Here is a 26,705-nt window from a genome sequence, read left to right on the forward strand (position 1 = left end):
TTGAAAAATTAAACAAGTGGGGTTGCCCTGCTGTATTTGACAAAACTTGTATTGAGACCTTGCAGGCTTGCACAGATTTCAGCAATTCCTAATTAGAACAATGAAAGCATCTGATTTCCCATGACACGATGGCCACATTAACTGAAGTTGATACAGGAAGGTAGAAATTATATCTCCTTGTACCAGCAAAATTTGTTGCTCCCTATGAGGGAGCTGCTCTGAAGTACCACTACTTGCTGCCTTCTCTTGGGGTTGTCTCTAGAATAAGCTGCTCTCACCAATGCCAGAACTCCATAGGGGAACCATTGTAATGGAAAAGTTGACTCACTATAACTCCTGACCATCTCTGTCCATGTGCTGCCCTTTTACTGTCCCCTAGTGCAAGAGAGGTTGTGACCGTTTTCTGACAATGCAATGTACTCCTTTGGTGGACAGTCCATTTCAGGGACCTTTCACTAGTGTCATCTTCAGCATAAATTGTTATGCACTGAGGGGTTAAGCTGGAGCCCAAAGTCTTAAACTAGTCACATAACTATCAGTGATCAGTGTGGTTTAGAGAAAACTAGGATAAACTGAAATTATAATTTCATAGACAGACTCGTTTCAAAAACATCTGAGTTTATAATGCCTCTCTGGAATCTCCAGACTATAGCTTTGTTATGTAATCCTCCCATGTCCACATCAAATATCTTTTGTCATTTCAAGAATGACAACAAAGATACCTTTCCAAATATTCTTTCCCAGTTTCTCTTTCTTGGTGCATAAACAAAATCTAGTTTAATTTTTCTTAACAGGTTTTGTAAATATCACCAGGCTTTACAGTAATAGTCAATAAAGCTTGTACAGATGTATTTGTGTCCATAAGAGGAAGCAACTGTTTGATGAATTAGGATAATAAAATCTTCCTTGACATACAGGCTGTGAACAATACCGTATCGGCATGCCCAGCATGTCTCAACGTTCCTGTTAAGTTCCACAGCTTCAAGGCTTATCAGGCTACTTCTCAGCATTTCTCTGAATAGCATCTGAACCACAGATGTTGAAAAGAACACATACAGGAAATTCATAAGAGGATAAAAAAAATCCCTTGCTGCTTTTGTAGACTTTTTCTATGCCCACTAAAACTGTATTCAAACAGTGTGCATAATAACGTGTGTAAATAGTGAGAGGAGCTTTTCATGAAGAATTCTCAGTGCTTCTGCATAATGGATGTTAGCGATGAATGCGTCCATCCTCAGACTGACTTACACAGTTCTTCAGAGCTCACCTGTTTTGTCATTAGAACCTTTCACACGCATAGTGGTCCTTCGCCACCCACCAACTGTGGATGCTTGTCTCATCTGCCTGTAGATGAAATAACATACACTTAAGGGCCAGATCCTCAGCTGGTGTAAATTATCAAATGAGGCCCATGCGCCTATGATAATTTACATCAGCTGCAGATCTGCCACTTAGTCTTACTTTGCACACTGGTTTACTAACTAGTTCATTTTGTGTTGTTGGAGACATAATGGACTCTGGGCCTGATTCTGAGCCCACTTGTGCCTGTTTTATATGGTAATACCCTTGAATTCAATAGAGTTACTCCTGTAACTCCTCTTACAACAGTTAGAGATCAAAGTCAGGCCTATTATATTCAGATTTGTGTTGGGACATTTGGATGTATTTGCTGAAACCAGGATCCCATTTGGCTTATCACCTCTTTTTGCTTCTTAAAATAAATATCTCTTAGTTGTTGACTCAGCTTTGCAGTTTTAAAATCTTATTGATATTCAGCACTTTTTAGGACCTTCCACCCAAGGATCTCAAAGTTGGGGTTCTGTTTTGGTTTTTTGAAACTGAAATCTTCCAACACTTCTCTGTGATAGGTATCCCCCCATTTTATAGATGAGGAAAACAAACAGCCAATGCAGAAGTTCAGTGATTTGCTCAGGGACCCAAAGCAAGTCTTTGGCAGATCTAGAAGTTAAACCCAGTTCTGCTCACACCCACTGTGGTGTTCTGCACTTGCTCAAGCTTTCTTTTTTTATTTTTTTTACTGATGGACCCAAAATGTCTATCCTTGTCTGAAGCAATTTTATTTAATACTAATCACAGCTTTCAAATAAAATGCCAAAAACTGTTATTTTGGAAAAAAAACCTGTTAAGCATAATAGAGAATCATTCCTGTGAAGCTTTAGGGGATAGGTTTAGCAATGGAAGAAGGTTGGAATGTGCAATGTTTTCTTTGCATATGTAATTATGCAAATTTTAATGTGTAATTATATTATCTATGCCATTTGGAATTTTACTTGCACTTCACATTTATAAGTCTGCAGATCAATGCAGCCAGGTGGCCACTTACACAATGGTTGAATTTTGCCCTTCTATGACCAGCCTCCCTTGCTCTTTTTTTTTAACTTCCAGCTTTACACACAGTAAAAAAATATTCCATATCTTGATTTCTTTGTATTATTGATTTTTTGGTATTATTTTTCAGAGTTCATTTTGCACTTCTCATTTTATTTTCTTACAAATTTTGGTTGATCATGATACTTCTGAGTTCACTGCAAGCTATAAAATAGAATGAAACAATTAATCCTATTCATTCTTACTGCTTCTCTGATAAGAGAGTAGAAAGGTTAAGAATTTCCCACGGTAGCTACAGTGACTTAAAGAGGAAAAACTCTTCTGACAATAATGTGATGAAATTTGATTTCACTCATACCAGTATAAATCCATTAACTTAACTTCAGCAGAGATATTGGTGGGGTGAGATCTTCACCTCTGTTCCAGCCTCTGTATGCCAGGTAGGGGGGACTTTCAATTTTCTTGTGAAGAAAAGGCAATCAAAAAGCTATTACTGAGGCAGATGTTCTGGGCACATAAAGACGATTCATCATTCCAGATGTTGTTTTACAATGCTTGGGACAACTGAGGTACTGAGAAAAATTGGTTTCCTTTTGGAGTAATTTTAATATAAAGTGTTAGGATTCTCTACTTCATTGTATTACTTTTGCCTCTGTTGTTTCTATATTCAAATATTCCCCCACACACTAGATTTTCAATTCTGTTTATTTCAATATGGGTTATGGCTCGAAACACATGGGTATGTCTACACTGTAGCTGGGAAGGCGCTTCCTGGTGTGGGTAGACAGATGCATGCTAACTGTGCTCCCGTTAGCATGCTAAAAATAGCAGGGTAGCAAGATAGCATGGGTGGCAGTTTGGGCTAGCCTCCTCAATACAAACCCGCCCAGACCCTCTGGGTACATACTTGGGCAATGAGCCTGAGCTGCTGCCCATGCTACCCCAACTACACTGCTATTTTTAGTGCACTAGTTCAAGCAGAGCTAGTGCTTATATCTACCAGTACTGTGAAACATGTTCCCAGCTGCAATATAGATGTATAGTATATAAAATCAGAATCTTTTGTCTTGTACCTCTCTATTTCCAGTGCATCACCCTCATTATACATGCGTAACATATGTGCAAAATAAGGGCAGTTTTCTTTGCTGTGAGTGTGCATAGTGTTATGAAGTTTGTCTTAAAATGTCTGCCAAATTGAACCACAGTATTCAATTTATTGGACCTGAATATATCTAGGTTTGGCAGCTTTGATTATGTGCCCAAATGTTCACATAGGGTCTGATTATCTGAACAGTTGCCACTAGGCATAGAAGTTACTATTATGAATAGCCCTGTTCACACTGATAGCACTATCCATACCTGTAAGGCCTTTATGGAATTGCGTGGTATTTATTGATGGCAAAAAAATTTACAGCTGGCCCTGCTATCTGGTAGTCGGGTGGGTACGTGCAGATTAATAATTGATTTTTAAGACATACCCAGCAGCAACATCACAGTATCTTAAGTATCTACAATTTTTTAAAATATGTTCAGCAGCACGATGGTGGCAAACGCAAGCCCAGATTAATATATCAGTCATGAAATTATGCAAAATTCTCTGGATTGAATTACATTTGGTTGAGTTAGTACAAACAAGGAGCCTATGATTTAAATTCAATTGGAAAGTGAGTATTTTTGAGGGAAGGGGAAAATACACACAGTATCTACAGAATGGGGTGATTATATTCAATTCACATAGGTAAACCTGGTTAAATAGTTACATTGAAATCTTTGAGGGTCTTAAATATTAATGTTATCAATAGGCTGAAAAAAATGTAAATTACTCTGGATGATGTGTAGGAGAGCTTGGTTCTGAAAAGATGTTTCTAACGGCAATTTTTCTTTGCATGACTGAGTACATGTGCAGATTGACACTTTACACAATTTTATGTTTATAAAGGTTACTAAATGGTTAATCAATTGTTATAAAGTCCAGCAGCCAGTAGGTTGCTTATAATAATCTATAACACCTTTGACTGATGTCCTTGCCACCATCTACAACACATACGATTCATGTCTGTGATATGTTTATTACATCTATTAATAATTTATTGGTATTTCTGTGAGTGTTCAGTGAAGAAAGGGCTGGACACTACAGGGGAATGCTTTGAAGAGCCTCAGGGACTGGGGTACACCTATTGTTCACCTCCAAAGCTAAGCAAGGACTAGCATAGCCCAAAGAAGACTGCTTGGGTGTCTAACAGTGCTGACACCCAGTTAAGTGCAAGCAAATCTGCTTCTTGCTGGGGCCAGGGAAGTAATAAGGTGACTGGGTACTCCAAGACCCATCAAAGTACCATTCCAGAATTATTGCCTTCCCTTTTTCTTTTGCAGGAAACAGATCTTATTCTGACCTTTAATATCTCAATGCACCGTTCTTGGTGGATGGAGAATGGCCCAGGCTGTACAGTGACATCTGTGACTCCAGCCCCAGAATGGGCACCAGAGGATCATCGTTACATCACTGTCTCAGGGTGTTTGCTTGAATACCAGTATATAGAAGTGGCTCACAGCTCCCTTCAGATCTTCCTTGCAGTAAGTGTTCACAATCAACCTCTCTTCCAGCACTTTTTCTAGAATTTATCTTATAGTGAAGGCTGACCTGCCTCACCAGTCTAAAACTGGGACTTCTTATGGTCCATCTAACCACTCAGAAAAATATTTTTAGATACCTATATTTTTGTAAACTCATTCTCCAAAATGGTTGTTTTTGCTGAAACTTTGGGGGGGGGGGGGGAGGGAATAAGCTTGGGGTATAGAGCAAGCATGGAAAATTTCTGCCATGACACAAAGGCTGTGAAATTCTCACTCTATTGATGTCAATAAGCAAAATTCCCATGTCTTCAGTGGGGCCAGATTTTCACCTTTAAAGTGTGACAAAGTTATAAGCAACTGAAAATGGGCTTGTAGTGTAAAGTGTTCAACAATTTTAACTATAGACGCTGGTACCAGCTCTGCCTATAATAATGATGATTGTTTCTATTGTCGCAGTATTTAGAGACTATGATTGAGTCCCCATTGAGTTTAGCATGTTCAAATGGGTAAAACAAAGACAGTACCTGCTCAGGCAAGGGCACAGTCTTGGATTATGACAAATTGCAACTTGTGGATAAACAGACAAATAGGCTTGGGGTGGAGGGGACAAAGTAATAATAAAGACAGGTGTATTTGCATAAATATGTAATGACAGGATAGTGTTCAGGCCCAAAGTCTGTAGCTCAGCCTCATCTCCAAAGTCGATGTTAAGGATTTTTTTTCGAACTCAATTTTGTGGATAATAATGAGGGTTGAGTGAAAGAACAAAGAAAAAATATCGTTCAGCATAGGTTCTGTTCCCATTCAGAAATACATGGTGTGTTTTACGTCAGATCTTTTAGAGGTGTCAGTGTCTGAACACAGCTGTATTTCTAGATAAGGCCTCGCTTTTCATGCCACAGAAAAAGTACAGAATGACAAGCTATCAGATTCTGTGTTGAAATCCCAGCATAGTTTAGCCAACCATGGTTAGGCGTTTTATTACTGCTCATGTTACCATACCTGTAGTTATTATAGGTACCCATTTACAAAGAAAACATTTGGGTCAATTTTCCAAACCATCATATTGGATTGCATAACACATAGTTTAAATGTTTTCTTAAAAATAATGACCACTGTTTGGCATGTAAATACAGAAATAGAACCACGGGGTGACCTGCAACACAAAGTTAGACAAGCAGAGTTTTCTTCTCTTTTCAACAAACTAATCTCCAAGTCTCTGCCCAGATTTATCCCTGGTTAGTGAAAAGAAGTTGATCTTTTCTTTCAATTCCCTTTTATGGGCACTTACGTGGATCTTGGACTTTAACTGTAAAACCGTAAATTGCGACCTACAAATTGGTTACTTGCTTTAAATTTGTTTGGTTTTTTTCCCCCTGTGTTCCTGGCCAGTATCAAGTTAATGTTGATCTTAGCTTTTGCAGGGACAGTAGCACCACTGGTTGCTCTTAAATGGGTTCCTTGCAGATAAATGTCTCAAAAAGGAGTAAGGAAATAATTCTGATTGGAGCTGACTTTTATGATTCTTTGAAAGTGACATAACATATTCAGTGCATTTTCTATGACTTTTTACTAGGTTTGCAAAGTGTGCAGCTAAAGGAAGTTGTGCAGTTCATGTGTGTCTGACTTAGTGAAAAGAGTACTTAAGTACATTATGCATAGGGAGAAGTGAGAGCTCTTGGCCCCATCCTTTTACACATTAAATAGAGGGGTTTAGAGGGAACTGTATTTTTGCAAAAGGAAGTTCTGCTGATGCACTACAAGAACTCCATAGCACTTAAGGTTCCCAGGGAAGTGATCTCTCCTGAGAGCTTCCTAAACTGTGTTGGACAAAGTGTTTTGGTGGCATCTAGCCAAATAGTGCCAGATTATGGAATTTATATGTGCTATTACAAATATTATGCGAGTCATCTGTAATTATACATTCTGAAGAGTGTTCGTTTATAGATAGTTATTTTTTCCTTTTCAGATCTAAAGTACCTTGAGAACATTAAAGAGTCTGACCTACACTCTCAAAAGTCAAGAGATTCACCCCTGTGCAGAGGACCAGCCCCAGGCCTGGGCACCACTTATATCCCACATACATTCAAAATAGGTCTTAAGAATAACACTGGGGGACGTAAGTGATGCCCAGATCTTGTGCTGGCTTCCGTAGAGGATAGAATTTCATTCAGTACGGATAAACATCAAGGCCTGTTTCCTACCAATACAGCTGGTAACTTTGAAGAAGCAACAGAACTATTCTGATTAATGCTGTTCGCAATATTCTGAGCTACTGAAAGCAAGTAGCCTTGTAAAAACTTCCAAATTAGGAACAGTTATCAGAGAGGTACCAAATGCAAGGATATGCCTTCATAGAACAAGGACTATCCTTATCTACCATGGTGTTAGAAATGCCTAAGATAGTCACTTTGTGCCCATTTATGGTTGCCTGATAGCCATGTTGATTTTTTATTACTTTTTAAGCTCATCTCTTGATTGATTTTATGTTGACAGTTGTTGCTCTTGAAAGGACCGCTTGTGATTTCACCCAGATATTGTGGAGGTCTCATGTGAGCTTGTTATGCTTGACTTGCCTCTCTGAAACTGTGCAGTATCAAAGATCCCAATGCCACACCTATTGTGCTTGTCAGCTTTTCCTCAGTGCTTCATTGAAAATAAAAGAAATCAGGAGCTAAGCCTCAGTTGTCAGCTGTGTTTCTGGTTTGGTTCTTTTCAAGCCAAGCTTGGCCTAAATTTTATCACTTTCTTTCTGTGCTGTTCATCATCACACCTCTCCACCTCCCCTACGCCCACACCCCCATACGCAGTTATGTGAAAAGAAAGAAAGGAATCTATTTCATTTTTAGTTCTGCAGCCTGCAGCGCTGCAAAATAAACATTTTTCAGGCACCACCTGCAGCATGCAGCTGTAGTTAGCAGAGCAGAACTGCTAAGGATGTGTGATTTGTTCTGTTTAGTATGAAGCCCTGAGCTTTGGGAAAAGATGTGGGGGAGAAATTTCTACAAAACCATCCCACACATTCCTAGTTAATACTGCAGTTGAAACTGCTAACTCAGAACCTTAGCTTCATTATGTCTCACAAAGCAACAGAGGTTTTATTGGAGTAGCGTGTCCACTTACTGATATCAGTGAGGTATTTTGGTATGTTACTCAGCTTTTGCTCACTACTTACTCAGACAAACTCTATTTACAAGTGTGAGGGGGGTCAAGCCTCCGCACCTGGCAGTTGCGGTCCATGGTGGCAGCCCCATTTGTGGTTATGGGGTAGGGGAACCCAGGCCCTTCCACTCCACTGGATTCTATAATGCAAGAGTCTGCTACCTGTGGTTCAGCTAATGCTATCCCCCGGGCTTCTCCCTACTGCTATACCCCTCCCCTTGGGGCACATTATGGCTGGTGATTGTCCCTGGTGACCTGGTCCACAGGTCTCAACGGGGTAGAGATCCCCTGCTCTGTGCAGCAGACCTCCACCATGCCTTTAGAAGGTTTATGTGATAAATCTAGGTCTCTTTCCTCTTCCCAGGTTGCCAGATCTTGTAATCCACTGCTCCCATCCAGTGCATCACCTGAAAGGACTCAAGAGTGCTGTCCACTCCAGTGCTGTCTGGCCTGAACTTTAACTCAGAGTTGGGCAGTAGCAGCAATACTCTGATGCTGGAATTCATGTGGGTGAACACCCTTGTCATAAGCTTGCTTCTGATACTCTTGGGCCCTTAAAAGATTTTCTTTTGCAAAGGACACTAGTGTCGTCATCGTTTCTAGTAGCTGCCAAACATACTGTATTACCCTGATGACCCTGGGCTCTTTCTTCTCCCATGTTTCTCAAACTAGATCTAGGGTCTCCCAGGGTTGCCTCTCATACAACAACTTGAAGGGCAAGAACCCCATTAAGGTCTGGGGAACCTTGTGTACTGCAAACAGAAGGGGTGATAAAAGGTGATCCTAGTGGTGGGGGTCTTTAGCCACAAACTTTCTTAGCATCCTCTTCAGGGTCCCATTGGAGCATGCAACTAGCCCATCTGTTTGGGGCTGGTAGATGGATTCTCAGAGATTTGATTTTCAGCAGCTCACGCAAGTTCTTCATTGGTCATGACATGAAGTTCATTGCCTGGTCTGTTTTTATTTCCTTGTGGATTCCCACCCTCATGAAGACCTTCATGAGCTCCACTGCCATGGTTGCTGCGTTCATTGTGAGAAGCGGAATAGCCATGCACACTACACACTGCAGGCCTTTCAAGTCCATACCAATTCTCTCAATGGGGGTGTCTGCAAACGCATCAGTATCTGGGAGGCCCTTGGGGTATTCTTGGGCTCTGTCAGTTGGCACTCCAGGCAGGACATAAAATAATCTCTCACCGGTTTGTGGATGTCCAGCCAATAGAACCAGTTGCTTTCTCCCTCCCTAGGTGACCAGCACATGGTACTCAACATGCAAGACAGAGTAACTCCCTCTTAGAGGGCCAGGGTACCAGGAGTTGGGCCTGGACTTCATTGGTCTGGGGGGTCATATGCCCAGCTTAAGGTGAGATCTTTTTTCTGTTCCCCAATTAAATCCTTGTTTTGGGTCAGGCATTTCATACCCACAGGTGTTGAGTTTGCAGGTCCTGCTGATCTCTCAGGGGCGCCTCTGTCTATAGTGAGGCCCTTCCCCTAGATCTTCTTGCTCTCCTGTGTCAGCCAGTTCTGCAGGCTCTGCTTCTTCCCCAGTGTCAGGGTCACGATCACGCCCCAAGGCCGGGTCTCTTTTCTGCACCTGCAAGACATCACCAAAGTACTTCCAGTCTTGTCCCAGGATCATGAGTTAGGCAAAAGCAGCTGCCCCCCGCACACTGAGTCTCAGTGTGGTTCCCCATGGTCAGCTGTATTTCATTCATGGGGTACAGGCACAGGTTCCTGTGTATACACTGTAGAAAGATCACACAGTGGCCCATTGGTCTGTGATGGAGATCTCAACCACCTTTTCCTTCACGAGGGTCTGGCTGCAACCAGAATCTATTAGTCCCATCACCTCAGTCCCATAGACCTTGCTTGTGGGATCTAGGAGCAGCCATTCAGGCCTTTCTGTAGTTACAATCCATAAAGGGGCAGTTGCATTGAAAGTGGTGATGCTGCCCACAATTGAAGCAATTGCCATCCAGTGGGGCTGCTGTCTGTCCCCACCCCGTTGGGATTGTCCTGTTTGGAGGAGGGCCTCTGTGTCTTGGGGTGCTCTTATTCAGTCTCATAGTCTCTTCCTTGAAAGGAATTCAGACCCTGCCCCAGCTGATGGTCTCCTGTGCCCCGTTCTCTCCGTTGTGCTCAGCCCTCCATATCTGGTGATGGCCTACACCCTTGGGGTCCAAGGGATTGGACCTTCAGTGGCCAGGTAATTTTCTGTGAGTCCCACTGCCTCCAACAGTAGGCAGTGTTTCTCTCTCCTCACATCACCCAACCACAAGGGACTGGATAAATTGCTTGAGGACAATATCTTCTGCCACCTGCACCCCGATGTGCCCTTCCAGAATTAGCCAGTGCCCATAATAATCCTTTAGATACGGGCCACTACCATCAGGGCAGTCATTTTTCCTTCTGGAAGCGTTGTGGTAGGTCTTGGGGGAGATATTGAAGCAGTCCAAGATAGGCACCTTGACCTTCTGGTAGTCTCAGGCACCCCCAGGATCCAGCACCCTATAGCTGCCTGGGCCAGCCCTGTCAGATAGGGGGCCAAGAGTGTGGTCCAATGATCTGGCAGCCACAATGATCACCCATTTGAACGTCCCTAAAAAGCCTTTGGGGTCATTCTGTGGGCCCATCTTTGTCATCTTGACTGGTGTAAGGACCCCACCCCAGAGGACCTTGGCCCTAGGCTAGCAGCAGCTCCTGAGGGTTGTAGGAGCACCGACATCAGGTGGTGATGGTATTCTTGGTATTGAGTGGGCCGTTCCCAGATCAATTGCTGGTATTGTGAGTCCAGTTGTTGTAATAATTGCTTCTGTTGTTGCTGAAGCTGAGTTGCCTGTTGCTATTGGCTCTCCATTACTCACTTCTGCAAGTTTTCCATCTCCATGCCATCCCTTCTTATTTTTTCCTTGCTCCTCTTTTGGCCTTTTTTATGTCCTTCAGCAGGACTAGGCCATTTTGCCTGCATTCTCCACCAGTTGTGAGCAGGCGAGAGCCTCCTCACTTTGTGATTATAGTTTGAGGCAGCAGCACCACCTGGCCGTTGTAGTCCATGGTGTCAGCCACACCTGGTGATTATAGAATAGGAGAACCCAGGCCTTCCCACGCCACTGCATTCTGACCCAGAGACTCTCTGGAGCATTGTAATGCAGGAGTCCACTACCTGAGATCCACCTAATGTTCTCCCCAAGCCTCTTCCTACTGCTCTGCTCCTTGCCTTGGGTTTGTCTTGGTGGCGGTTGTTCCTGGCTACCTCATCCATGGATCTCAGCAGGGTAAGGAGTCTTGACTTTATGCAGCTGACCTCCACCTAGGAATGCCTTCTTGGCCTAGTGTCTCTGTAGCAGCGAGTGCTGTCGGGGCGGAGCCCCCTGGTATGTTCCTGCATTCTTAACTCTCCAGTGTATGGTTATCCACCCATCACAAGAAGCTATGCCAATTTACACCACTTGAGAGTCTGGCCCAACTACAAGTAAAAACTAAGTAAAAACTCTCACTAAGTAAAAACAGAGTAAAATACAGAAAGATTCAACCTGATACAGTATTTTCAAAATACCATCTACTTGTAAAATATTTACTTTTTCATGGTTCCATTGACTTTCTCTGAAATGCAAGAACTCTATTTCCATTATCTGTCTGCTTCTGCAAATATGAGCAACTTCCTGGAGAACTCTGCTTGTAGAGCTTTCACCTACCTCCCACTTACCAAATGGTCCTTAGCAACTCTTTAGTTTGGTTCCTATTTGTCTATTCATCTGTGCTGGCTTCATGGTCAGCAAACATGTAGTGGGCTGATCAATAGTACAGTCTTTCTCTGGCTCCTCTGTATGACCAGACTGAGCTATTGTGGTGATGGAGCAGCTTAGACACTCAGCATGCTCCATACTTTAAAATGTCCTCATTCATTTAATGGCTATTGATTTTGGCCCTGTATATCAAAGTCATAATTTCATGTTCAGACCTCCTGGGTTATCAGGGATGAACATAATTAAATTACAAACTAATCTCTGGAGATGGTTGTCCCAAGTAAAGGATGAGGTCAGGTAGAAATACAGTGTGAGGATGTCTGGTTTACTACTGGTCTGTGAATTAAATCATTGCCGTGGATATTATCCATAGACGAGATACTGGGTGAAATCGTAGCCCCACTGACTTCAGTGGGAGTTATGCCATTGACTTTAATGAAGCCAGGGTTTCACCCACTTCATAGGCAGTGGCTGTGCTTATTTTCCCACTTTGGGCAACAGTATAACCTGTGGCAGGATATTTTCTTTACCTCAGCACTTCTCCCTCAGGCAGTGGGGGGCCTGGAGTAAATCAGTCTGTCTCTGGAGGGTTTTTCTCTTATCTCTAGTTTTATTTTTCCCTACTTACATGGTGGGCCTCAGGGTGGGCCCAAGAAGTTATCTTAAGAAAAACAAAACAAAAAAAAATACCCAAAACCCACACTTACAAGGAAAACAGAAATACTTTTCCCTGCCCCGCTCTGTGCTTGCTATACTGGCTTGCTTGCTATACTGGCTCCCTTGCTATACTGGCTCCTAGTTGCCAGTACTTCCCAAGCAGGTGTTAACTTAGTTTCTTTCCCTATAGCGAGGGGAGACAGACTTCCACCAGGAAGTCTTTCCTTCATGCTGCCACTACCCCTACTATAGCTTGTCTCTGTTCGCTCCCTTTCTCACTCTCTCACCAGAAAAGTGTTTTTTCTAAAGGTCACTGGCAGCTCTTAACTGGCCTCAGGTATTTCCAGTTAACCTGAGGTAACCTTTTTTCAGCTCATAGCAAACAGGGCCTTCACCATTCTAGGGCTGATACATTTGCCCCCCTCCAGTCTCTCAGATCTGCCAGGACTGACTTTGTCATAGATTGAATCCTGACCTGGAAAGTTCACATTATGAAACTAATTCAGTCTTCATTCCATTTGAGTCTTGAGCCTCTGTGCTAATACTAACAAGAGTGACAACATGGATGGTGATTCTTAGGTTGTGGACAGCTGTCCACTCTGATTGAACCAATACCACTGTCTAATTTACTTATTTTAAGAGGAGATCAAAGGTTATATGTACAGCATCATTCATTAGCAGCATGCTGAGCTATCTCCTCTCTTTCCTATAAAGTCAGTGACTGCAAAGCATGAGTTTCTGATTATCTTCAAGAAACACACGTGGAACAATAAAGTCCAATCAGAATTTGAAATATAAGTTTAAAGATGTGTGAATATTTCACCTACTGTAAGAGTTTGGGCCCTGTTGTATATTGCCCTTTTCCAGCTGGACCCGAGCTTGCTCTGGTTGAGCCAGCACCCTTCCTGTGGGAATTCGGCCTGGAACCTTCCCACCTTGTCCAGGAAAGGTAGTTTCCAGCAGGGGCAGTTGCTGTGGAAAACTTCCCCAAGTCTGTCCCTCAGCTCCCCACTCACCCACCCCGGAAGTTTCTCAACCCAAAATTTGTGTCTCTTACCTCAGAGCCTTTTGATAATAGGACTTCCCACAGTTCCCTTCTGTCCATTTTTTATTTCCGGAAGCAGTTCCTCCCAGCAATTGTTTCAGCCTCTGGCAGGTATTGCAGCTCCTCCTCTCCTTTTCCTGCTCCTCCTTTTATGAGGATCAGCCAGTAAAGCTGCAATTCTTTTCCCAATGGGTAGAGCTAATCAGCCAGTTGCTGCCTCTGACCTCAGTCAAACGGCATCTGTTATACCTTCACACCTATATACAAATATAAGATCTCTTTCATTAAATATAACTTGTCCAGAAACTGGGGCAAATTCAGATCTAGGGAAGGCTGGCACTCCCACTTTTGATTTCATTGGGAATTGCACGCATTTAGGCCCCGATCCAGCAAAGCAGGAAAGCACGTGCTTAAGTCCCACTGAAGTTAATAGGATTCAATGATTTGCTTAAAGTAAAGCATGTGCATAATTGTTTTGCTAAACGAGAGCCTTAAAGCACATCTGAATCTGGTCCTCATTGTTTAAAGAGGAAGGATGTTTTTGTAATTAAGGCACTGGATGGAGATTCTGCCTCAAGATCTTCTACAACAGACTTTTTGCATTTCCTTGGGCATGTCACTTCATCTCTCTGTGCCTCGGTTCCTCATCTGTAAAGGAAGGAAAATATTTTTTGCGTATCTCTTATCTGTTTTGTAAGTAGATTGTAAGTTTTTCAGAGAGGGGACTGTCTCTTACAATCTCTGTGTTTGTACAGCATGTAGCACAGGAGGACCTTTAAGTAACACAAATAGTAACAATAATTACATTTCACATAGCAGTGGAGTTCAGAGTCACTATGTGCAACTTCTATCAGTCTATATTTTACTTTCTGATTAGCCATTACCTGCCTTCATTCCCAAAAGGCTGTTCCTTCAAAAGTACACAAATTAAAATCCATTTGTAGATCAAAACTTTGAAAATATGCAAAACAAAGATCAATCATGCAAATAAGTGTGAAAGAATTACATATCTATTTGGCAACACAGGTTTTGGACTATTTATTATGCTTGTCTTTTACTTCTGCACTTTCACACTCACAAGTCTATTGATTTTAGTGGAATGAAGTGCCTGAGTTATGGGAATACGATTAATGCAAAGGAATCACCTTAGGCAATTTGGTTTTTACTTATACAGGCCCTGAAAAGATGAACTGTGTAACATGTACCACTAAATATGATACAGTAATATTACTCCAAGTGAGTAAGCATTCCTTCACATACTATAAATACATTATTGCTGGTAACTTAACGATGAAATAAATAAAACCATAGGAAAATTAGTGTATGTAAATATTGACCAATACCATAATAATCTTGTTAATGGCCTTAGTACGTTATATGTTGTATATTGTTTGCAATTTTTTTATTCCTTCCTGTATTAATACAAGAAAACATGCATTACAAGAACTACCATTATACCATCATTAAAAATTATTTCATGGTTTAGAAAACTATAATCAATACTTACTAATCCAGGTTGCTTATGGTAAATACCTACCACTCAGAAATCTGCATAGCCTTTTTAGTTTACATGATCCTTCAAGCTATGATATTGTCAAATTGATTTAAGCCGACATGAAATGTAATTGTGTTAAGATTAGAGAGGAAGGAGGGCCCAATGGATAGCATGCTAGTTTAGCACAGGGGGGATCTGGGTGCTACAGACTTCCTGTGTGACTTTGCGCAAGTCACTTAGTGCATATATAAGTACTTAAGTCACACAGCTGCTGGGAGGTGTGATTCCCAGCTTAGATTGGCATACATGCACAAGCTCTGCTGCAGCGAGTCTGCTTAAAAATAGCAGTGTGACTATGGAGGCTTGGGCCAGTCGCCTGAATACAATCCTGCTTAACCCTCTGGGTACATACTCAGGTGGCCACCATAGCTATACTGTGATTTTTAGTACACTAAGCAGAGTGTATCATACTTCCTAGCTGCTGTGTAGACATATCCTTAGTCTCTATGTCCCTCAATTCCCCATATATAAAATGGGGATAACAGCTCTTCCCTACCTCATAGGGATGTTGAGAGGATGAATGCATTAAAGATTGTGAGCCAGTCAGATACAGTATTGATGGGGGCCATATAAGTACTTAAATACCTAAGATAGACTAGCATTGCTATAGTTTGCTAAAATATATAAAGAGGGGATTTTCAACATGGTTCCCTCAACGATTAGCAATCAAAACATATTGCTGATGACATCAGATAAGAAATGTGAATAATCTGATGCCATGTTTTGGAGTTATTAATCTGTTTCAGTGCATTGAGGCATTTAGTTTCAGGGGATGAAGGCTATGCTGATTTAATAACCAACCTGGATTAGAGGAAGTGAAAAACAGCTATAAAAATAAAAATATAAAAAATCGTATAACAAATGAAAGAAAGGGGAAGTTGATAGTAATAAATATAAATCAGAAGCTAGATATTGTAGAGAATGGATAAGAGAAGCAAAAGGAGGGATAGCTCAGTGGTTTGAGCATTGGCCTGCTAAACCCAGCATTGTGAATTCAATCCTTGAGGGAGCCATTTGGGATCTGGGGCAAAAATTGGGGATTGGTCCTACTTTGAGCAGGGCGTTGGACTAGATGACCTCCTGAGGTCCCTTCCAACCCTGATATTCTATGATTCTATGATATGATTCTGTGAACATATGGCACAATCTCTGGCCAGCAGAGTTATGGACCATAAGAAGGAGTATTTTAAGTATATTTGGAACAAAAAGAATCCTAACAATGGTATTGATCTGTTACTAGATGGAAATGGTAGAATTATCAGTAATCCTAAAGAAAAGACACAAGTGTTCAATAAATATTTCTTGGGGGGGGGAAACAGATGATGTACTCCTGTCATACATGAGTATGAAACACTTCCATTTAAATAGTAATTCAGGAGGATGTTAAAGAGCAGCTACTAAAATTAGACATTCTTGAATCAGTGAGTCCAGATAACTTGTACCCAAGAGTTTAAAAGAGCTTTCTGAAGAGCTCACTAGCCCATTGATACTGATTTTTAGTAATTCCTGGAACAATGACGAAGCAAATGTTGTGGCAATATTTAAAAGGGGTAAATGGGATGATCCAGATAATTACAGGCTGTCAGCTTGACAACAATCCTGGGAAAACAATGAATCATCTGATGTGTAACTTAAAGAAAGATAATATTAATTAATGCCAATCAACATGGGTTTATGGAAAACAGATCTTGTAAAACTAACTTTTTTGATTAGATTGCAGGTTTGGTTGATAAATGTACTAGTGTTGATGCCATATATTTAAACTCTTATAAGGCATTTGACTTGGTACTGCGCAACTTTTTGATTAAAAACCTAGAATGATACAAAATTAACAAGACACATATTAAATGAATCAAAAAGTGGATAATTGACAGGTCTCAAATGTAACTGTAAATGGGGAATTGTCATTGAACAGATGTGTTTCTAGTGCGATCTCACAGCAATTGGTTCTTGGTCCTATGTTATTTGATATTTTTATTAATGACCTGGAAGAAAACATAAAATCATCACTGATAAAGTTTGGAGAAAACACAAAGATTGAGGGAGTGGTAAATAATGAAGAGGACAAGTCACTGATACAGAGTGATCTGGATTGCTTGGTAAGCTGGATACAAGCAAACAATATGCATTTTAATACAGCCAAGGTAAAGTCATATATCTAGGAACAAAATATATAGACCTTATTTACAGGATAAGGGACCCAACCTCAAAAGTGACTCTAAAAAAAGAGTCAGGTTAACCTAAGTTCCCAGTGCAATGCTGTGGCCAAAAAAGCTAATGCAATCTCCAGATGTATAGACAAAGAATCCTGAGTAGGAGTTAGAAAGGTTATACTACCTCTGCGTGCAGCACAGGTATGACTGCTAGAAGATTATACAGTCCAGTTCCAGTATTACAATTCAAGAAGGACATTGATATATTGGAGGGGGTTCAGAGAAGAACCACAAGAATGTATGAAGGACTGAAAAGCATGCCTTACGGTGAGAGACTCATGGAGTTCAGTCTATTCACCTTAACAAAGAGAACATTAAGTGGTACCTTGATCACAGTCTGTAAGCACCTACGTTGGGAACAAACATTTGATAATGAGATCTTCAGTCTAAAATTGCTGGACCAGCTTTTCTTTTGTGGCTGCAGACACTATTCAATATCCAGAAATTTCAGCAGCAAAAGTAGGACTGAAAACTAGTCGGGGTCAAATTAAAATTCTTCTGGTTGGCAATTTTGAACACCCTGCAGGCTCTCGCACCTTGGCTGACCATCCAGTTAAGATTCTCAGTGGGTGACCATCCAGTTAAGATTCTCAGTGATTTCACCTCCTTGGCTGTGTTGTCAATAACATGAGTGGCATTGAGAAAGAACCTGAAGCCCACACTGCAAAAAAGTCATGGGACGCCTCATTAAGAAAGTCATTCGCAAACTGAATCCCCTGATACATAGAGAGATGAAACTGAGGATATATAATATGTAAGGAACATAGGCCATATCTGGGTTTAAGCCTGAGTGACTTTGGTTGGCCAAAATGTTTAATAAAAGTTAGCATTGCAAAGAGATGCTTGAAGCAGCTTTTTGAGTGTAGGCAAAGGGTTATTAGGATAAAATATTATATATTTGTCCTAGTCGCTATCCCACTTCTTAGGATATTTTCCCAGTGTCATAATTAACTTATTGTCATGACAAAGTACGAAAATGAGCAAATACATCACCTTGAATAAGTCCTGAATTATATTTAAACAATCAAGACATTTCAATATAGGGGTAAAACAGAAACTTGTCTCACAGCCCCTCATCACATGGCACCTTCTTGCATTCTGTTTTCAAGAGACATGTTTTTGCAGTTAGTAATGAATTCGGTTATGACATTTCCAACCTAGCAGGAACCTTCAATGTACCTTCAAGACAAAGATGCCAAATCATTGGTCCCTGATGACCTACACCAACATGCTGGAACCCCTACATAGACAAAAAGTGTCCCTAGGGGTGCAGTAGAGAGATCACTGATCCCAACAAAAGATGCCAGCCAAGCAGAGAAAATGGAGGGAGGGAACTCTCTAGCACCAGCAAGATAACTGAAGTTATATCCTGCTCCATTCTCTGGACTGGCCACCCAGAGAAGGAGTGAAGAATGCTGACAGACTAAGCCAAGCAAGAGAGAGGGTGAAGATCAAACCGCACTGCATGTGAAAGAACAGATCAAGTCTTATGATCTATGAAGATACCAGTGAATATCAGCTTAAATTCAAGCTAAAACCAATCACATGAGTTAGAAACTTTGAATAGAAAGTCCATCTGTAAAGCAATTTGAATCACTCCAAAGCTCTCGTGTGTGTGTTTGTGTACTACTAACTTTTCCACAAAATAGACACTAAACCCTCAAGTCTGTTATTGAAACAGTGAGGGATCCCTGGATTAAACCAATGTCATTCTAAAGCTGCTATAAGTCTGGAGTTTTAGAAATCATTTTGTGTTTTTGCCAGACTATCGGAGAATTACAGGCATTGCTCAATGTGGGGTGGGAAATACATTAGACAAACCCAAGCTCAGTATAATCTCTGTAAACAGTAAAGCTTAATGGGAGAGAGGTAGCCAAAAGGGAAGCTATTGGGAAATCATTTAAAGTGGTTTACATCCTTAAAATCAAGGCAAAGTTACAGCTGTTGCTTTCAGCAGATTTTAAGTTAAATTAATCAAGTTAAAGGAAAACGGACTCTCCCATCAACCTTTCTGTAAAACCTTAAGAAGGATTGTTTTTCTTAATTTGTTCAGTGTGATTTAATTACTAATTGCAGTAATTGGTAAGCCAGTTCCAACCATTGACATTGATTGTATTTCAATTTTAATATCAATTTGACCAATGTAATATACTCTTATAAATTAAGCCAGGAGAACTATGCCACCTAGCTTAAACTTATAAAACAAATATAGCTGCCTGCTTAATCTTTTTAATAAATTTCTAAAAGACACACTGATCTGGTCTATTTCCAAAAACTTCAATGCAGACAAAGTAACCTACATAGGCGAGAACGGTAAAATCCATAACATTCCTGAGCCCATTATACATTTCAGTAAGTTAGAATATAGTCCTATTGTTCCTACAAATACTTCAGTGGTCAGTATTCTGATTTACAGAACTGAAACATGGCCCCTCTCTCACTACATCTACACTACGAGCTCATGTACACATACTTGTGCAGGCTCTCATCAAGTTAGCATGAGTATAAATAGCCGTGTAGCCAGGGTAGTGTGGGCAGTGGTAGCAGAAGCAGCTGGTTTCAGGAGGGTTTGTGCTGAGCATGGCTCAGCAATGCCTCCACTTCTACTACCCCTGCTACCGCAGCTACGCTGCTATTTACATTTGCACTAGCTTGATGAGAGCTAGCACAAGTATGCGTACGTGAGCATGGGAATCATATTCCTGGTTTGTAGCATAGATGTAGCCTCAGTCAAGATGGAAAAAAGTTGGGCACCATTCGGATGAGTCATCTCTGAATGATTGAAAATGTGAAACGATTAGGGCTGTCATGCAATTAAAAAAAATAATTGCTATTAATCACGTGATTAAATAAATTAATCATGATTAATTGTACTGTTAAACAACAATAGAATACCATTTATGTACATATTTTGATGTTTTCTACATTTTCAAATATGTTGATTTCAATTACCACACAGAATACAAAGTGTACAGTGCTCACTTTATACCTATTTTTGATTACGAATATTAACACTGTAAAAACACAAAAGAAATAGTATTTTGCAATTCACCTAACACAAGTACTGTGGTGCAATCTCTTTATCATGACAGTTGAACTTACAAATGTAGAATTATGTACAAAATAAACTGCATTCAAAAATAAAACAAACAATGTAAAATTTTAAAGCCCACAAGTCCACACAGTCCTACTTCAGCCAATCGCTCAGGAAAACAAGTTTGTTTACATTTGCAGGAGATAATGCTGCCCACTTCTTGTTTACAGTGTCACCTGAAAGTGAGAACAGGCATGCTCATGGCACTGTTGTAGCCAGCATTGCAAGATATTTACGTGCCAGATGCACTAAAGATTCATATGTCCCTTCAGGCTTCAACCACCATTCCAGGGCACATGTGTCCATGCTGATGACGGGTTCTACTCGATAACAATCCAAAGCAGTGCGAACTGATGCATGTTCATTTTCATTATCTGAGTCAGATGCCACAAGCAGAAGGCTGATTTTCTTTTTTGGTGGTTTGGGTTCTGTAGTTTCCGCATTGGAGTGTAGCTCTTTTAAGACTTCTGAAAGCATGCTCCACACCTCATACCGCTCAGATTTTGGAAGGTACTTCAGAATCTTAAACCTTGGGTGGAGTGCTGTAGCTATCTTTAGAAAGCTCACTTTGGTACTTTCTTTCCATTCTCTGCAGTGAAAGTGTTCTTAAAATGAACCATATGTTCTGGGTCATCATCTGAGACTGCTATAATGTGAAATACATGGCAGAATGCAGGTAAAACAGAACGGGGGACATACAATTCTCCCCCCAAGGAGATCAGTCACAAATGTAATTAATGTGTTATTTTTTTAACAAGTGTGATCAGCATGGAAACATCCTCTGGAATGGTGGCCAAAGCACAAAGGGGTAAACAAATATTTAGCATATCTGGCATGTAGAAACCTTGCAATGCCAGCTACAAAAGTGATTTAGTTGGGGTTGGTCCTGCTTTGAGCAGGGGGTTGGACTAGATGACATCCAGAGGTCCCTTCCAACCCTACTCTTCTATGATTCTAAGAAGAGGGCAGCATTATCTCCTGTAAATCTTCTTTGTCTTTGACCCAGTGAAAACAAGATGGAAAAGACCACCCAGAGGACCTAAGACAATGACTGGATGGCATCAACAGACACCTGTACCTTACTTACCCTATAACGTGCCAGAACAAACAATGTGGAGACGCATAACTTGTTCTATGCCATCCAACAGCATGAGAACTAATCTCTTCAAACTAGCAGAGAAAGGTAAAACATGATCCAATGACTGGAAGTTGAAATTAGACAAATTCCTGCTAGAAATAAGGCATATTTTTTTACACTGAGGGTCATTAATCATTGAAACACTGGCAATTTTAAAATCAAGATTGGATTTTTTTTCTAAAAAAATCTGTTCTAGTTCAAACAGAAATTTATTCAGGTAAGTTTTATGAGCCGTGTTCTACAGGAGGTCAGACTAGATTCATAGATTCCAAAGCCAGAAGCGACCATTGTGATCATTTAGTCTGATACCGCCCGCCCCCCGAGCGCCCCCCCGTAGAACACAGGTCAGAGAATTTCCACAAAATAATTCCTAGAGCAGATCTTTTTTAAAAAAATCCAATCTTGATTTAAAAATTGTCAGTAATGGAGAATCCACCATAACCCCTGATAAATTGTTCTAGTGATTAATTATTCTCACTACTCTAAATGAAGCCATCCCTTAACCTTTTCTGTGTTAAACTAAATTGATTTAGCTCCATGAGTCTATCACTATAAGGCATGTTTTACAACCCTCTAATCATTTTTGTGGCTCTTTTCTGAACCCTCTCCAAGTTATCTACATCCTTCTTGAAGTGAGGACACCAGAACTGGACGCAGTATTCCAGCAGTGGTCACACCAATACCAAATACCCTCTTTACTTTTACTTGAGATTTCCCTGTTTATGCATCTCAGGATCACATTAGCTGTTTTGGCCACAGCATCTCACTGGGAGCTCATGTTCATCTGATTATCCACCAGGACCCCCAAATCTTTTTCAGAGTCACTGCTTCCCAGGATAGAGTTCCCCATCCTGTAAATGATGTATTCTTTGATCCTAGATGTATACATTTACATTTAGCCATATTAAAACACATATTGTTTGCTTGCAATGCAGTTTACCAAGTGATCCAGATCACTCTGAATCAGTGACCTGTCCTATTCATTATTTTCCACCCCCCAGTTTTTGTGTCATCAACATTTATCAGTGATGATTTTTGGTTTTGTGCCTGGTCATTGATAAAAATGTAAAATAGCGCATTGTGTGTGTTTCCAGTGATGTTCATATGGGACCCACTGAAAACACCTGAACAATGATAATTCCCCATTCACAGTCACAGTTTGAGACCTATCAGTTATCCAGTTTTTAATCCATTTTAATATGTGTCATGTTGATTTTATATCATTATAGTATTTTAATCAAAATGTCATGAGATACCAAGTGAAATGTCTTACAAAAGTCTCAATATATTACGGCAACATTATAGCCTTTATCAACCAAATTTGTAATCTCATTAAAAAAAGTTAAAGATAGTTTTACAGGATCTGTTTTCCATAAACCCATTTTGATTTGCATTAATTACATTATTTTCCTTTCATTCTTTATTAATTGAGTCCTGTATCAGCTGTTCCACTATCTTGCCTAGGATCAATGTCAGGCTGACAGGCCAATAGTTACACAGGTCATCCCATTTACCCTTTTTTAAAATTGGCACATCATTATCTTTCTTCTGGAACTTATCCAGAACTCTAAGACTTATTGAATAACTAAATAAGCATTAAAGTTCCAGTGAACTCACCAGCCAGCTCTTTTAAAACTCTTGGATGCAAGTGTTCTGGACCTGCTGATTTAACAGTTTCTGTTTAACATCCTCCAAAGATACTAGTGGAATGAAAAGAGTGTTATCATCTGATGAGATGGTGTCATCTGCATTTTTTTCCAAATACAGATCTTAAATTTTTTTAATACTTCTGCCTTTTCTGCATTATTGATAATTCTACCTTTTCCATCTATCAACGAACCAATACTATTGTCAGGATTCTTTTTATTCCTAATATATTTTTAAAACTTCTTCTTTTTGTCCTTAATTCTACTGTCTATAGCTGTCTCCTCATGTCCCTTGGCTTCCCTTCTCAGTTTTCTACAATCCCTAACTTCTGATTTATATTTATTACTATCAACTTTCATTTGTTATATTTTATTGTTACAGCTGCATTCACTTCCTCTCTAAACTGGGTCTTTTTTTAATCAGTATCTCCTTCCTCAATTGTGGCTTTTTAGGGCATCTAGTAATATGTTCTTAAATTATTCCCAATTATCATTTACACTTCTCTAATTAAATTGTTCCTCCCTGCTGATTTGTTTCATAATTGTTTTCAGCATTGTGATCACAATGGTCCCTTCTAGCTTTAGAATCTATGAATCTCAGATGTTGTTAAAAAGAAAAGGAGTACTTGTGGCACCTTAGAGACTAACACATTTATTTGAGCATGAGCTTTCGTGAGCTACAGCTCACTTCATCGGGACTGTAGCTCACGAAAGCTCATGCTCAAATAAATTGGTTAGTCTCTAAGGTGCCACAAGTACTCCTTTTCTTTTTGCGAATACAGACTAACACGGCTGTTACTCTGAAACCTGTCAGATGTTGTTGTGGCACCTTCTGTATGCAGATAGAAGTGTAGTTAAATTTACTCTAGTTCTAGCCTCTGAGGCTGAGAAAAAACAGTAATTGTCATTATGCTGCTACCTGTACTCTGCCCAGTGCAGCACAGAATAGGAACCATAGCACTGAGTGAGGCAAGGGAGACAGAGAGTGTGTTCATGTAAAGCTCTGATTTCCTGGAGAGTTTTTTCCTTGTAAATTGAATCCTAAATGTGGTATGTATTTCACTCAAATGCAACTATTAAATATTATTATTTGTATTACCTAGAAACCCTAGTCATGGACCATGAACCATATTGTGAGAGGCACTGTCTGACCTAGAGAAGACAGTCTCTGCTCTCTTGAGCTTACAATCCAAATATGACAAGAGACCATGTATGAATACAAACAGACACAAGGGGGAGCACAAGGACATAATGAGACAATATTGGTCAGCAGGATAGGCAGTGATAGCACACCAGCAGCCAAATGTTGTCAGGGTTTGTTTGTTTTTTTAATTTGGGTTTGTTTGGGTTTTTTTGTTAGGCACCACAGCAAATGAGAATTTTAAGGAAGGTTTTAAGGAGGTAGTTTTGTGGATGTTTACAGAGAGCTTCTCCCAGGTGTGAGGGCCAGCATGGAAGAAAGCAAAAGAATACTTGTTTGAAAATTTAACACGGATGATTTAGGCGAGCACCATGATTCAATTAGAGGTGGGAGTTGACATCTTGACAGTGAATTAGCAATAAGGATAGGATAGCATGGTATAGGCCATGAAGGGCCTTGAAAGTGAAAACAAGTAGCTTATGTTTGATGCAAGCCAGTGGAAGGATACAAAAAGAGAGGATACGTGGTCAAAGTGATGAGCTGGCAAAATGACCTTTGCAGCAGCATTCTGAATGAACATAAATGGGCCGAGATTGCATTTCTCAATACCAGAGAAAAGAATGTTGCAGTAACTGAGATGTGAGATGATGAGAGCCTGATGAGAGTTTTAGCTGTGTGTATGGATAAGCCATATCTTAGAGATGTTATGCAGAAAGAATTGGCAAGATTTAGACATAGCCTGGATTTGAAGGCCTAGAGGGAAGTCAGAACCAAAGATGATGCTCAGGTCACAGGCCTGGGTAACAGAGAGGTTAGTAGTGTTGACCACAATGATTGAGAAAGGAGATAGCAGGGAGAGATTTGGGGGGGAGGCAAGAAGATTAAAATCTCTGTTTTAGCCATGTTGTTCTTAAATTGATGGCTAAATATCCACAGGGAGATATCAAAGAGACAGGCCAAGATTTTACTATGGATAGAACGAGGCAGGTGGATAGTAGAGAGGTAGACCTGTGAGTTGTTGGCCTAAAGATGCTAGTTGAATTCATGTTTTGTGGATATGATAACCCAGAGATAGGGTGTAACAGAACAAAAGGTGACCAAGAATAGAGCCCTATGGAACCCTCACGGAAATTCTGATGGAAGGATGAGGAGGATCCTCAAAGGCCACACTGAAGAAATTATTAGAAAGTTAGGAGGAGAACCAAGAGAGAACAGTCCAAAGGAGAACAAGATTTCAAGAAGAGGAGTCCGTCTGGCAGTGTCACAGTCAACTGACATGTCAAGAGATGTGGTGGCAAGAGGAGGAAAGGGTTTAAGAAGTGAGTCAGAGGTGTTGAAAAGATGTCAGGGATTGCAGGCACAGCATTCAATTAAAAAGGAGTGGTGGAGTTGTTTAGTTAAAAAGATGGCAGAAATGAAGGAGGAGAGAACGAATCGGTGGTGGAGGAAGTCAGGCTGACCATGAGATTTCCACCAGAGACAATCAGGAGTGTGAGAGCAGGAGTTGTGGAAGTAGACACTGAGAGTGAACCACAGTGGGGGCAGGCTGAGGAATGAGAGAAAGAGGGAAAAAAGTGGCAAGGGTTGAAGACAGCGAAGCAAACAGAGGATCAAACAACCATGTCAATGAAAGAAAGAGAAGAGGTAGACTACAGGTAGAAGTTGACTAAGTAAAAAGGAAAATACCAGAATTAAAAAATACATTTTAACTACTAGATTTCTTTGGAATGAGGATCCCATTCCAAAGGCAATAATGGTACTAGTGTGTCCCCAATATGCTACTGAGTAGAAATGAACAAAATATAGAGGTTTTGAATTTGTTAAGTCAAAAAGATAAACAGGTCAAATCAGGGTCGCATTTTATCCAAGCCACCCAGGCTGTGGACTAGCCACCATCTTCTAGGCTCTTCATAGTATATTAGAGGGGATTTGAATTCAAATGAAAGATCACAGACTCTAAGGAAATAATACTGTTTGACATAGGTTTTGAACACTTTTAATAGTCTAGTGAATTAGTATGTAATTCCTATTTTTAGAATAGGAATTGAATCTTTTTAAATAACACTTCTCTTACAAAGAGAGAGTTTACTTTCTGTAAGATCAAAGAATCCACCCATAGTTTAATAGGGAAACTTGGGTGAGCTCAGAAGAGAGGAAACTGAGGAGGAAACAAATTTGGAAGAGTAAAAAATGAGGAGGGATGATGTTAAGAAGGAAGAGTCTGTCCAGAGCTGAGGGCAGGATGTTCTGAGTAATTTTGTGCTTGAGTAGAAGGACTATTACAAACTGTGAGAGCAAGTCTAAAGCTATACAAAGTGAACATCTGAAGAAGTTTCTCACAACATGCTTTCAAAATGCCTGATGCCTCTTGTTGTGCTTGTGTAG

General features: G+C 40.4%; 1 protein-coding gene across 4 annotated transcripts in view; it reads left to right on the forward strand.

Annotated features, from left to right (window-relative positions):
- Positions 1-26,705, forward strand: part of NKAIN2 (sodium/potassium transporting ATPase interacting 2) — a 780,527-nt gene that overhangs the window by 665,393 nt on the left and 88,429 nt on the right. For all 4 annotated transcript variants that reach the window (XM_073337203.1, XM_073337206.1, XM_073337205.1 and 1 more), the window contains one exon: positions 4,723-4,923. In XM_073337203.1, the coding sequence (XP_073193304.1) occupies positions 4,723-4,923 (201 nt within the window). The remainder of the gene's footprint in view (positions 1-4,722; positions 4,924-26,705) is intronic.

The sequence above is a fragment of the Lepidochelys kempii genome, chromosome 3, assembly GCF_965140265.1.
Source record: "Lepidochelys kempii isolate rLepKem1 chromosome 3, rLepKem1.hap2, whole genome shotgun sequence".
Classification (NCBI taxonomy): Eukaryota; Metazoa; Chordata; order Testudines; family Cheloniidae; genus Lepidochelys; species Lepidochelys kempii.